We start from the raw sequence: 12,523 nt of genomic DNA on the forward strand, positions 1-12,523 counted from the left end.
TTCATCAGCAGGCAATGCTTGTTGCTCTTTCAAGCCTGTGATCCTTCTTAGGCTTTTCGAAATCTGAAGCCATCCCAATCATCGTCTTCATCTTCGTCATCGTCCTCCTCGTCCTCCTCGTCCTTCTCTTTGATAACGGGCGTTTCTGAGTTTTCCTTGCTCAGACTCGTGGGTTTTTCAGGTTGGCCATCTTGACTGAAACTCTCACCACGTTTGCGCAGGGCTTCCCTTTTCTCTTTCAAGCGCCTCACGCGCGCTTCGAGCTCTTCCATCTCCTCGAACTCTTCCTCCAACGCGCGGGTGGCCTCTTCCTTTTCGTCCTCTAGATCAGCGTCAACCTGAGCGCGTTGCTTTTCTGCCTCGGCCTCTTTCAGGGCCTCTGCAGCGGCTACTTCCTCTGTCGTCATGGCTGGAGCAGATATGACTGCGTCTTCGTCATAAGGAGCTGTTGTAGCGGCGATATCGGCTTCAAATGCTGCCCACTCTGTCTCATCGACTGAGACTGATGCGGCAGCTTGTCGCTCGTCTGTCGCCAGGCTACTAGGCCGGCGTGAGGGGAGTGTTGTGGTGCCGTTCTGGGTGGTAAGATTGTTAGACTGGCCTCCGGGAGTAGAAGACGAAGAGCCGTCTCGGTGTGCCGGGGTTGCAGGTCGCGACGGAATTTGTAGCTCAATCCCTTGCGATGGTGTCGCCGACGTCCTTCTTGTCAATCGAGGTGGTGTTAAGTTCTGCTCCCTGGAATCATCCCCTTCCAGGTCTTCTGTTTTGTTTCGTTTCCGTCTGCTATCGTCCATATCGATATCTCCGTCCCCGTCGTCGATGGCCTCTTCGGTATCGTCATGTTTCCGTTTTTGTGCAGATTGTTGGGGATTACGTCCATTTGAGGAAGCTGCGGTTTGGGCTTTGATCAACCGAGTCTTGTGAGCCTCGCCCCGGACATGTGAGTCCCATAGCGTCTCAGTTTTGATCTGCTCGTGGCAGAGGATACAGAGCAGTTTGCCTGCTTCGGAGTAGGAGGCGTAAGGGTGTTCGATACGGCGAGCGGCGCGCTGTTGCCGTAAAAGAGATCGTACGTCGGACATGGCTATAAATTGTGGTGGACTCCCGTGGTTTAGGTATAAAAGAAAGGGTGCCGCAGCAGGAAGCGACTCCAGGTCGAGAGAGGTGATGAGAGAATGTGATTTCCGTTGTTAAATCGGACAATTATTTGCGTAGATAAGGAGCACTGTCTTTCACGGGCAGCAGCATCAGATAGACAAGCGTATTGAGAGAGAGAAGAAGAAGAAGAAGAAGAAAGTGATGAAGAATAGTTATGACGTTGGGGGTTTGAAGAATCAGGGTCGTCGAGAGGGTAACAAGGTGAGGTCAGCAACCACCGACGATTAGCCGGCGCAAATCTAGAGCTCAGGTAATTAATTATATCCTTGAACCTGGCCTATTATCGTTTTATCTGTAAAGTTTAATGAAGATCAATGACAATCTTGCATTCAAGAAATTGCGAATATTATTTACCAAATATTCCATTCTGTTCGTGCTGAGAAACTTCGCCTGTGGTTGCATTCACGTGGATTCCATACATCCCGTCAGTCCAACTCCTCCCCCACTACAAACTACCTACCTACCTACAAGGGAGCTTTACTCAGGAACGCTTGTAGGTGCTCGCTCACTCATAAGAGCCTCATGCCAAACCTTGTCCTGACTCAAAGAGCCGCACTCTTGACTTTTTGACTTGTCTCCTTTTCTCAACTACCTAGCCTGTCCTTCACAAGGTGATTTCGTCGCAGCAGCTCAAAAAAAAAAAAAAAAAATGGCCGAACAGCAACAGGAGGCGCAGGCCCTCTCCTCCATGTTCCCTAATCCGCCGCCCTTTTGGCAAGAGTTCACACCTGAAAGGATATCGCGGATTCAAGAACTAAGGACACCGTATACTGCTGAGAATGGCGGGGATCCTTTGACGGTTCGCGTGCCTGATGTTCCAGAAGATCTCATCAATCTGCAACCACCAGCTGAGCCGGCAGATGGGCGCTGGCGCGTGTTTGGTGACCAGTATATGGTAGGTCTTCCCGAGTATGCCTCTTTTATGTGTGAAATCTAACTGTTGTTGTCCAGCTCGATGACAAGCTCCCAACTCTAGAGGATCAGGGTATCACAAATCTCCCCTCGTCATCACAGTCTGAATCAAAGGACGCCAAGCGCTTTGACCGCGCTTTTGAACTCAAGCGCCTAGCCAAATCTCTTCTTCTGAACTTCCTCGAGCTCTCTGGCACATTATCACGAAACCCATCACATGCTGAAGCAAAGGTTCAAGACCTACGCACTCTCTTCATCAATTTCCATCACATTCTAAACGAGTATCGGCCACACCAAGCACGAGAATCTGTCATCGCACTCATGCAGGAACATCTCGACCGCACGCGTACTGAAACCATGGCTATACGGACGCAAGTGGACAAGGCTCGCCGGGTGCTCGATGGTCTAGGAAGCTTGAGCGTGCCTGATGTGCCAAAGGCGCTAGGGCAACAGGCTGATGAGCAAAACAGGGATGCGCTTGCGAATCAAAGAGAAGCAGACGTATGGGCTACCACGGATGCTTTATTTACTTGAAGAATAGATTATGAAGCGAATGATACGACAACATTCACACCACCAGATTTGTTTGGGCTACTCGGGAAGTCGCAGAGAAATCATCGGCCCTGACAGGCGCGACAGGCGAAAAATCTGTATGCGACGGTCGCTTATCTTGTTTTGTTTGAACTTTTCAGGTTGGACCTTGGCCAGCACTTGGGATAGGAGCCTGAACACTGCACAGAAATATGCGCGTACACACAGAAATATGCAGAGGGGTGTCTAGTGCCAGACTGCCAAGGTAGATCATAAAACTCGATTCAGTCTTTTGGATGGACTATCTATACCAGGAGATCGTAGTAGCAGTAAAAGGTTCTGACCTTCATGCGGATATTTGGAGAAGATGAATACGAGAAAGCAATAACGTTATCTGGGTAGCAAAGGGAGGTTGACGTAAAAATGTAACCTCAGTAATACAATAGAGAAAGACAACTGTAAATCAGGCCTAGTAAAGCTAAACATTTGCGTTGCCGCGAGACATCATATGCTGTAGCTTTGTTGAATCTTTTTGTTATTGTATTTAATTTATAAGGTTATTATCACATCGACTAGCCTTTCCATAGCATCGTAGTTCATTCTTCATAGTCCCTTCAAGTATGCGCTGCTGGAAATGACAGCGCTTCGTCGAATTAAACTCCCGAATTTCATGTTATTCTGTAAAGTGAAGCATGCCTCTTTACAGGATAGTGCAAGGGATGCAGCAGCATTCGTAGTCACCGCATTCGATGCACTTAGTCTTCGTGCCTGTGGCCTCGGAGGGCTTAATGATGGATTCGGCGATTGAAGTGGCGGCGCTGCCAGGACCGTTTCGGTCGTAGAGGCACTTGGAGGATCCGCAGGCCATTTTGGAGGTTGCTTGGGAGTTGTTGATAGGAGAAGGTTTGAAGTGGATATTCGTGTGGTGGCGCGATGGATCTACAGTGAGTGGGCTTCTTAGCTTCTGGACCGCTTCAATGACGTGGGTTCAAGTCGGCAATGCTTACCAGTGTACAGACGAAGTGAGAGGCTCTGGAGTTTAAGGAGAAGAAAGTTGTCGGGTGTGAGATTGAGAGTGAAATGAAGTGAAGGTGAGGGTTGGGTTAGAATTAGACTTCAAGCTTGGGCCATGAAATGAACCATGGAAGACGACGTCTGCTTGTTTGCCGATGTCTCCTATTGTACGGATACGTACCTTGTTCCTACTACCTATTTTGGGTGCAATGATTGCGTCACCAAAGAGTCCTTGTTGTGGGGGTGGGTTTCAAGTTTCAACGTGTGCACCCTGGATTTGATCCGATTTCCCTTGGCAGATATCGATCCTTCAAGCTACAAGCTAAGCCTCAACAGCTAACGTGTTCAATCATTCGAACGCGATATGAATCTCCATTACGGACAGACCATTTCTCAATTACTAGACTAGATAATTAAAGACACTATCTTTGCAAATAGTACATGAGTATTGCTTGCCCGCCCACTGAGAACAAAGGCGGATCATCAACTCAGCATCTTGATAGCTGGTTGAAGCCTTAAATAAGAACATCTTCCCACTTCATCTTCTGAGCGACCACTATATTGGCTTCGTAGATAGGGTCGAAATTCACCCGTCTGAGTTGCAGGAACGGTAGGATATGTAAGAACTTGAACGTTCTGTTCAACTCCTGGTCCTTCGAGAGCGAAATCACTCGAACCACGAGTGAACGGCCTGAGGCCTTGGCCAGTTCAGTCCATTTCTCTATCACTTCATCCTCCAAAGTGAATCGCTCGTCGATGCATCGCCACTTGACTATGATTCGGTGGCGATCTAGGGTGCAACGGAACAAACACCCAAATTCATCGCTGGCATTCCATAGTTCCAGAGTCCGCAGTGCAGGTAGGTGCGATACTGCTTCAGTGACGAGGGACAAAAACCCTGTCACTGCTTTTTGGTTCGATCCGTGGCCAAGGTACCTTGTCATGAAAGCTAGGTTCTGAAGCTTGGAATCCTCGCGCCTCTTATATATCAAGGCATCAAAAACCCAAGCATAAACGTATTGCTGTCATATGGGAGGTAGAACTGGGTAAAACTATGACAAGTATGGGCCAAGAGTTTCGTATATCCAAAGTCCACACGATGAGAAGGATCGTAATATTCACCATAATCTCTGTGTAGACGGAAGACAAAGTGCTGGAGACTGGGAGGGAAAGCCAGTAACAACCTCTTACGAAAATCTGGTCTCAGTCGTTAGCTATAACGATATCGTTTGTGTTTGGCATATCATCTAGGTTGAACATACCATCTAAGAAAGCGGTCTCTTGTTCCTTTGTAAAACCTTTCCATCTCACAAAATGGAAGGATTCCAAAGTTCCAAAGCATTTGCGAAACAGTGTGGCGATGGTTTTCACTGCAATACTCTTCCGGGAATCCGAGCGTAGAATTAAGCCCTTAACAATGGGGTTTTTTGGGAGTTTGCGTGTTGTATTCGAGAAGAATTGGGCTTTCTCCCCTAGTGCTAACTTCAACTCGAGCGGCGTGCCATGGAGTCTCTTCGTCAGGCCTAGAGTATCCAAAGTTCGTCGTATATCTCTAGATGACGTGTATCTTGCTCTGTTTGCCCTGCAAAACTCCAAGAGTGTAGTCGTCGGCTGTGGGTCGTCCTCAAACCGGAGTGGGTAGTCGTCGTAAAGCTGAATTATGTTGCCGTGGAATTGCTGATCACTGGGTGAGTATGCACGAATCTCGAGTGTGAGTCCTCCCCTATGGCCCTCCTAAGAAGACAGTGACTTGAGAAAAATTACCATTGCTATCGTAAATGTCATGTTGTTCCTGTTCTCAAGGTGTCAGCGGTGTCTTAAGCTTAGAGAAATAGTGTTACTAACTGAGTAACGGTCGTTTCACTCTCTGGTTTGTCTGCCACACTCAGGTCGTATGTTGCAAGCTTGATGGTAAGCAACACATTAGTTATATAGTTCAACCTGATGACGTTCTCTTCCAGAACCATTCTAGAAAAGGTACACAAATCAGCCGCTTCTAGATCCATGCGTCGAAACGTTTCTCTCTCGAAAAAGTCTTGCCACTCTCTGGACACGGTAGCTAATAAAGATGCTCGAGGGAACCCGCGTTCGACGGTAGTTTCTTTGAGTCCATATTGAGGGACGATACATCGTAGAGTTAGGAGACGAATCTCTGGAGGCAATAATCTCCAATAAAACGCCATGATGAGTGTTGTAGTGTGTAGATGAAATTTCTTTTCGCGTGTGGGAGGCAGCTCAGATTTTATATCTTCAAGAATACTCTAAATTCAAACTTTAGGCATCAGCAACAAAGATGTGAGTCAGTGGTAGCGAAAACAATGGATGACTTAGACACTGGAAGTAAACTCGCATAAACTTTAGTGAAGCTTTAATGCAGAATCGATTTAGACTATTATGTCGCAGGTCTTGACTGTCTGTAGTTCACTATCTAGTAGTTAGGTAGCTAGGCTTTGATCGAGAGTAAGGCGACTTGGAGTAAACAAATCAGATGGTTCGAACCACAAAGAAAAATAACTCCCCACAGCCATTTCGAAGATGTGAGTTAACAGAAGATAACCGAGTACGTGTACGGCCAAAGGTTGTTCTACTGTTGACCAATGGACATCTATGTTCCTTATGCTTCATTTGCTAGCCCTCTACCGGACTAAGAGACAACAGACGAAAATACTGATCATCTCTTAGGCCATATAAACACGAAAGCTAGTCTAACATTTTTATCAGCCACGAAATCAGTACCGGTTTTTATTCGACCTACCTGCTAGGTCACTTACTACCTGGGGAGTCGACTTCATATAACCAACTTATGAATGATAATGGCGAGTTTATACCTCGTTAAAATGGTATTTCGCATAACCATCAAACTAAACATTCTACAAAGGTTCCATGCAAACATCCAACATACCCTTTGTATACTAATCGTGACCATTGATTATCTTCCTCTTCCTTATCCTCGTCTTAAGGGGCATTCTCCTCATCCTCCACTTCCTCTCTCTCCTTCTCCTCTTCCTCCTTCTCCTTCTTCTCCTCAGCCTTGTCCTTAGCCTTAGCCTCGGCGTCCCCCGCCGGAGGGAGCAGCCGCCATACCTCAGCAAGGAGATATTCCTTGCCTTCCTCGGTATTCCAAGCGGCATGAGGGGGGGAGCTGGGAGCAGGGGTGGGAGTTGTCATCGTCGTCATCGTCGTCGTGGGTGTTGTTGTTGTTGTTGTTGTTGGTCTTCTTGTTCTTCTTGGTATGTGCAAGGTCAAAGTGAAGCAAGCTCTGGCACATTAACATAAATATACAGGCTTCAGACCAGTGCTCCTTCTTGTGAATAGCAATGGATAAATAGATTGGGAAGCTACTTACCTAGCCCAGTGAGAGAGTCTGGAATAGGGGTGAATTTCGACATAATGAATATACTCTCTTGGGAAGGATCTATCTTGATAGACAGCAAAATTCGAAAGGAACAGTCCATTGACAAATATAACAGCATAAAGACAGTCTAACATTTAGTAAAGCTTTAGGAAATACATAAAACCAACTTAGACTATGTATTATAATCATTTAATCTACAGCATCGTCCAGGTGAACATATATATATATGCATGCTTAATGAATTCAAAGTCCACCTCACTCACTACCTAGGTACAAGCAGATCAAGTCACACATAAGGAAGTAGAGCCCGTGACTAGGTCACTACATTGCTTGTCACAAATCCAAGAATTTGTCATTCCATCTGCAACAATAAAGCCTGTGCCAACTAATCATATATAAAAAAGAGAGCCAGTGACACTTCTCAAAACGCCTTATCACCAGACTCCCACATGCCGTTTACTGGTATCATTGAGTTATGTTATCTGCCTTCCGTATATCCGGTCATACTGATCATGGTGCAACGGCTCCTCCGTTCTTCTCGCCTGTCTCCCTCTCTAGCAAAATACCAAGATGCTGAAGATCGTCACGCGCTTTGGGGTCGCGCTCTAGAACTCTTCTAACAACTTCCCACTCTTTGCGGGCCATCTGGTAAGCTTGGGGCAGAATAAACTGTACAGTTGGTACGTTGATCAAAGGTCCAAGCATTTCCTGGGCCGCAAGCATGCCTGCTTGTTGGGCCTGATGCTTCTGTGCGTCCGTCACTTTCGGGGGTGCCACTACTGGTGGTGGCGGTGGTGGTGGTTGAGGTTTAGCGTAATTTGGCGGTTGCGGGATGGGTACAGGCGTCTGAGTGGTAGACTGCCACTGGGCTGGGGACGATTGCTGTGGAAACCCTCCTTGAGGTGCTTGAGGGGTTGCCGGCGAGAACGCAGGACCAGCCGACGCTGTCGAGTTACTCCTCTGTGCAGGAGCGGCGGGGGTCGGTGACCCTACGCCAGTGGCATCCTGCTGAATGGCAAGTCCATCCTTGAGGTGTTTAAGTTGCTCAGGCTCAGTATGATAAACAAAGACAGCTAGCAACATAGGCTCGTCGCGCACCCGTGGAATTTTGTTGTCAACCAAGTTGAGCATAAACTCAGGATAATTGTCCTCCCCTGGCGGGACTGGCACTAAATAAGTGTCCCGAACGTTGGCTTTAGATTTGTCTCCGATGACGCCGTAACGCTTCTTATCAGTAAAATATTTCAGAAGAGCAAGGAATTCAGCATGCGCAACTGGGGATACGGGGGTGAGGGACACAACGATGATGTCGGTTGATTTACTGTAACGAAGGCCACAGAGATATTCGATAGCAGCCTGCTCCGTAATACGGCCAGCCACAGCCAACCTCTGGGGGATCAAATCCGACCACGGTCCAACTGAGGCAAAGTTTGCACCACCAATGTACTTGGCTGTTGCTTGGAAATCAGCAATCGAACTCATGGCAAGCGAGCCACGCCACACAACGTCAGGGTCTTGGGTCTCCTCGGTGGGTGAGTAAGGGGGCGACTCGTTTTCGTCTTGAAGCATGCGATCCACATCAGGATCTACACCGGGACCGTTAGCTCCAGTCACCAAAGCCGAAGGCCTGCGGTTTTGAGATGCGGTTGGAGATTTGACGCTTGAGAAAACCTTTGCGATATCAAAATCGGCTTGACTTGGTGACCGTTGCTTGTCATCGCTTCGCTGTGGGTGTGAGGCCAAATCAGGCTGGTCGTTAGCCGTGGGCTCCTTTTTAACATGCTGAGGGTCTGGGCGACGAGGCCCTGGAGGGAGCGGTACGGCAGAATCGTTGACAAACGTTTCATCATCGACAACCTCTTCGCCCTTATGGGTTCTTCTGACGCGAGGTCCCGTTTCGGAAGTATAGAGTATTGATTGTTTCTCAGCCCTGGCCTTCATTTCTGCGGTCTGCTTCTGCATCTCTGACGAGGCAAGCTGCTCTGAAGTCATGGTTGCCAGCATTGTGGGAGACAGAGTCTTGTACACAAGTCCCTGGCACAACTCCGGGTTGTTCTTCAAATTGAAGCTCAACGACTTGATTTGCTGGTTGTACTCTTTCTGTCCCTTGGGTGTGGGGTACGCATCGTATACACTACGTTCAATCTGGAGGGCGAAAGTCTCTGACATAGACTCAACTGAGCTCTCTTCCTCTAGGTGAAGATCGCCATGCTTTAGCATTGACGCCAGAACATAACTTGTGGACTTGCTCAGTGCTTTTACAGGTCCTGTCCTAGAGCCAGGTAGATCCGCGATCGTAGTGGCGAGGTCATCCGGTGGTGTATATGAAACGGGAACAGGTGCAGTTCCGTTTTCTGACACACGACGTATCTTAGCCGACTTAATGATTAATTTGTTAGCATCAACAATACCATATTAGGGGATGTAGTAACATACCTTGCCATCCGCATCCTGAGAATCCTCACGGTTCTTTCGCTTCCCAGCCTTTGCGTCCTTCTTGTCTTTCGATGTGTCCGGTGCAGGGGACGACTTGACCTTGGACTTATCTTCTTCCTTAGTCTCACTGTGCCGCTTGCCCTTCCCTTTGCGTCCACCACGTTTCTTCTTCTTGGACTCCTCCTCGTGTGCTTTGCGCCGGGCTTCCCAGGGCTTTTCTCCTTTAGCTATACCATCGAGAAGCTCCTTGTGATCATCCGGTCTGCATTGTTCGCACCAGTAATGGTCAGGAATCTCGTCGTCGAATGAGCTTACTCCCACGCATACATTATGTTGCCATGCGCCGCAGGTTTCGCAGGCGATCCAAGCTTCGCCGGAATCTTCATCTTGTTCTGTGGCGCCGCAGACACAGCGGATCAGCTCATCCTCCTCCTCCTCTTCTTGTTCCTGCTGTTGTTCCTGCTCCTGCTCATGTTCCTGTTCCTGTTCCTGCTCTTGTTCTTTGGCCTTCTTAGTTTTCTTAGTTTGTCGCTTCTTCGGCACAGTCGCAGGCTCAAGCTCGTCGAATGACTTGGTGTGTTGGCCTTTTGTGGCGCGTACCGATCGGCGGGGTTCTGCTTCGCCTGGATCGTTGCTGTTAGTTGATGCTTCAGAACTCTTGGTGTAGGAGGAATTGGGGCGATTTGGGTCCGCAAAAGACTGGGAGGGCTTGGGGGAATTGGCGAGTCTTTGTCGCTTACCAGACATGGTTATAAGTTGAGTCAGTGCTTCGCGGCGCAGATTTTGGAAGTGCGACGCGTATCGGTACCGAACGGCGTGGACCGATGAGATAGTGGTGTTGGACAGATTTCTACTATTGCAACAAAGTGCAGAATGGTGTGCGCCCTTATACGGGCATTGAAGTAATTACGTGGGAGATGATTGAAAGTCACGACTATGTCAAGAACAGCTTCAGGTTCTTCCCAGCTGATCCACGCGCAGATGCTTGTCTGTCTCTTCAACCTCTATACGTCTTGGCGCAAAGAGATATTCCAACAGTGTTGGTACACAGGAATTTCAGATATGCCCGTGGTGAAAAGCAAGGTCGTTTGTCGGTATTTGTAAGCCGGTCGAAAGGCGTCACCGACTGAATTAAGATTGCGCGACAAAGCTGGTGTTGATGTCAATCCAGTATCAGTAGGATGATGCGGGTCGCGTGCCGAGTCTGAAAGACGCGCGCACTGTAAAAGTTAAGGTTGCTTGAAAGAAACTCAAACTGTCGCAAAGAGAGGTACAAGACAACGGTTTTACTTTGGGTTGATTGGTAAGGTCGTCTTGTCGTTTAGAAAATCGTTCAAAAAGATGATGATGTTGATGATGCAGAAGAGAAGCTGCTTTGGTGCTGAACACTGGAGGGGGGAAGGGAGCTATGCGGAGGAAGGTATGAAAACTTCGGCACTAGAAAGAGGTTCCGCCGCTCATGCCCTACAGTGGTTGAAGTGGTCGGGTGGCAGGTGGCAGGGGACCAGGATAAACTCGCGCTTGTGACAGACAATTCAATTCGGGAAGTTGCTTGTCTCTCTGTGTGTCCACTCCGACAACGCTATTTGATGCCTGATTGTGGCAAGATTCCTGCCTGAGAAATAAGCCATCCATCGCCAAATGTCAGCAAGCAAGAGCTTGGATTAGTCATTGGTGAGCAATCAGCCTTGCAGCTCAGACTTTGATTAGATTGGCTGATGATTATCCGGTGTTTTAGGCCTGAGGCAAGTATTTTGCAGCCTTCCCACAGGTAGCAGCTCAACAGTAGAAAGCTAACGCGGCGCGGCGGCCTAGAGCTCCGTTACAGGTAACCAACCTACTGGCGTGGGCTGCACCGACGTAAACGAATCCACAGCCTCAACTCCAACAACCAGCCAGATCCTCACCATCACCGCAGTTCTCTATCACTATTCGCCTGGGATTTGTTAGAGATCCCTTCTTTGTTAACAATTCCAATTTCGACGCCTGAAGGTTTTCGCCATGTCTCGTCGTTACGATTCCCGAGTGCGTTGGCCCTTGAAGCTCCAGCCAGTACTGGAAGCTCTCCCACCTACCTAGGTAGCTAACCGATATCCACAGACAACCATCTTCTCACCAGAGGGCCGTCTTTACCAGGTCGAATATGCTTTAGAGGCTATTTCACATGCAGGTACCGCCATTGGTATTCTGGCCAAGGATGGTATTGTCCTCGCCGCTGAGCGAAAGGTCACCTCAAAGCTGTTGGAGCAGGACACCTCCGCTGAGAAGCTCTACATCTTGAACGAGTGCGCAACCCCTCCATGCTAGTGCTCCCTTGTTCAGAATTTCCTGGCTAATACATATCGTCTGTTCAGTAACATGATCTGCGCTGTTGCTGGAATGACCGCCGATGCCAACATCCTTATCAACTATGCCCGACAAGCCGCTCAGCGATACCTCCTCACCTACAACGAAGACATCCCCTGCGAACAACTCGTACGCCGACTCTGTGACTTGAAGCAAGGCTACACTCAGCACGGTGGTCTACGTCCGTTCGGTGTGTCCTTCATCTATGCTGGCTGGGATCCTCGACGACAATTCCAGCTCTACCTTAGCAACCCTTCCGGCAACTACGGTGGCTGGAAGGCCACAAGTGCAGGTGCCAACAACGCAAGCGCGCAAAGTCTCCTCAAGCAAGACTACAAGGAGGATTGTACTTTGAAGGAGGCTTGCGGTATGGCAGTCAAGGTTCTTAGCAAGACGATGGACTCGACCAAGCTGAGCAGCGAGAAGAGTACGTCTACCATCAGATCATTTACAGTTAATTGCATTGCTGACATTTTGATTTAGTTGAGTTCGCAACAGTAGGACAGACCGAGGACGGCAAGATCTACCACCGCCTGTGGAGCGCTGATGAGATCACGGCGTTGTTGAAGGAGCACGATCTGGCGAAGAACGAGGAGACAGAGGAAAAGTAAGAGACAAGGCAATAGATTATTGATAGATGGGGTGAAAGGAAAGGAATGCGGGGCTCCTCTTATCTGCCCCTGTACAATAATATCATGAAATGACCATACAACGAGACAAGACGTAACCTGGCTCTTGACCTCACCAAAGTCTATGATTGTCGTTGAAGGA

The 12,523-nt window shown here is 48.4% G+C and overlaps 6 protein-coding genes across 6 annotated transcripts, besides 5 other annotated features; 2 read left to right on the plus strand and 4 right to left on the minus strand.

Annotated features, from left to right (window-relative positions):
• Nucleotides 1-47: 47 nt before the first annotated feature.
• On the minus strand, nucleotides 48-1,082 carry FPSE_09272 (uncharacterized protein; the record flags this gene model as incomplete). The annotated part of the gene is made up of 1 exon (XM_009262389.1): nucleotides 48-1,082. One exon carries the CDS (start codon nucleotides 1,080-1,082, stop codon nucleotides 48-50), a length of 1,035 nt encoding a protein of 344 aa, XP_009260664.1.
• Nucleotides 79-130: a repeat region.
• Nucleotides 1,083-1,273: 191 nt separating the features above from the next.
• Nucleotides 1,274-1,295: a microsatellite.
• Nucleotides 1,296-1,807: 512 nt separating this feature from the next.
• Nucleotides 1,808-2,604, plus strand: FPSE_09273 (uncharacterized protein; the record flags this gene model as incomplete). Its single annotated transcript, XM_009262390.1, has 2 exons — nucleotides 1,808-2,053; nucleotides 2,110-2,604. The coding sequence occupies 2 exons, from the start codon at nucleotides 1,808-1,810 to the stop codon at nucleotides 2,602-2,604; spliced, it is 741 nt and encodes a 246-aa protein (XP_009260665.1).
• Nucleotides 2,605-4,130: 1,526 nt separating this feature from the next.
• Nucleotides 4,131-5,798, minus strand: FPSE_09274 (uncharacterized protein; the record flags this gene model as incomplete). The annotated part of the gene is made up of 5 exons (XM_009262391.1): nucleotides 4,131-4,637; nucleotides 4,714-4,775; nucleotides 4,878-5,349; nucleotides 5,380-5,407; nucleotides 5,461-5,798. 5 exons carry the CDS (start codon nucleotides 5,796-5,798, stop codon nucleotides 4,131-4,133), a joined length of 1,407 nt encoding a protein of 468 aa, XP_009260666.1.
• A 772-nt stretch (nucleotides 5,799-6,570) lies between these two features.
• On the minus strand, nucleotides 6,571-7,004 carry FPSE_09275 (uncharacterized protein; the record flags this gene model as incomplete). The annotated part of the gene is made up of 2 exons (XM_009262392.1): nucleotides 6,571-6,872; nucleotides 6,962-7,004. The coding sequence occupies 2 exons, from the start codon at nucleotides 7,002-7,004 to the stop codon at nucleotides 6,571-6,573; spliced, it is 345 nt and encodes a 114-aa protein (XP_009260667.1).
• Nucleotides 6,583-6,642: a repeat region.
• Nucleotides 6,776-6,827: a microsatellite.
• Nucleotides 7,005-7,480: 476 nt separating the features above from the next.
• On the minus strand, nucleotides 7,481-10,153 carry FPSE_09276 (uncharacterized protein; the record flags this gene model as incomplete). The annotated part of the gene is made up of 2 exons (XM_009262393.1): nucleotides 7,481-9,349; nucleotides 9,407-10,153. 2 exons carry the CDS (start codon nucleotides 10,151-10,153, stop codon nucleotides 7,481-7,483), a joined length of 2,616 nt encoding a protein of 871 aa, XP_009260668.1.
• Nucleotides 9,827-9,918: a repeat region.
• A 1,254-nt stretch (nucleotides 10,154-11,407) lies between the features above and the next one.
• Nucleotides 11,408-12,363, plus strand: FPSE_09277 (uncharacterized protein; the record flags this gene model as incomplete). The annotated part of the gene is made up of 4 exons (XM_009262394.1): nucleotides 11,408-11,431; nucleotides 11,507-11,691; nucleotides 11,761-12,179; nucleotides 12,236-12,363. The coding sequence occupies 4 exons, from the start codon at nucleotides 11,408-11,410 to the stop codon at nucleotides 12,361-12,363; spliced, it is 756 nt and encodes a 251-aa protein (XP_009260669.1).
• Nucleotides 12,364-12,523: the final 160 nt, after the last annotated feature.

The sequence above is a fragment of the Fusarium pseudograminearum genome, chromosome 3 (genome assembly GCF_000303195.2).
Source record: "Fusarium pseudograminearum CS3096 chromosome 3, whole genome shotgun sequence".
NCBI lineage: Eukaryota > Fungi > Ascomycota > Sordariomycetes > Hypocreales > Nectriaceae > Fusarium > Fusarium pseudograminearum.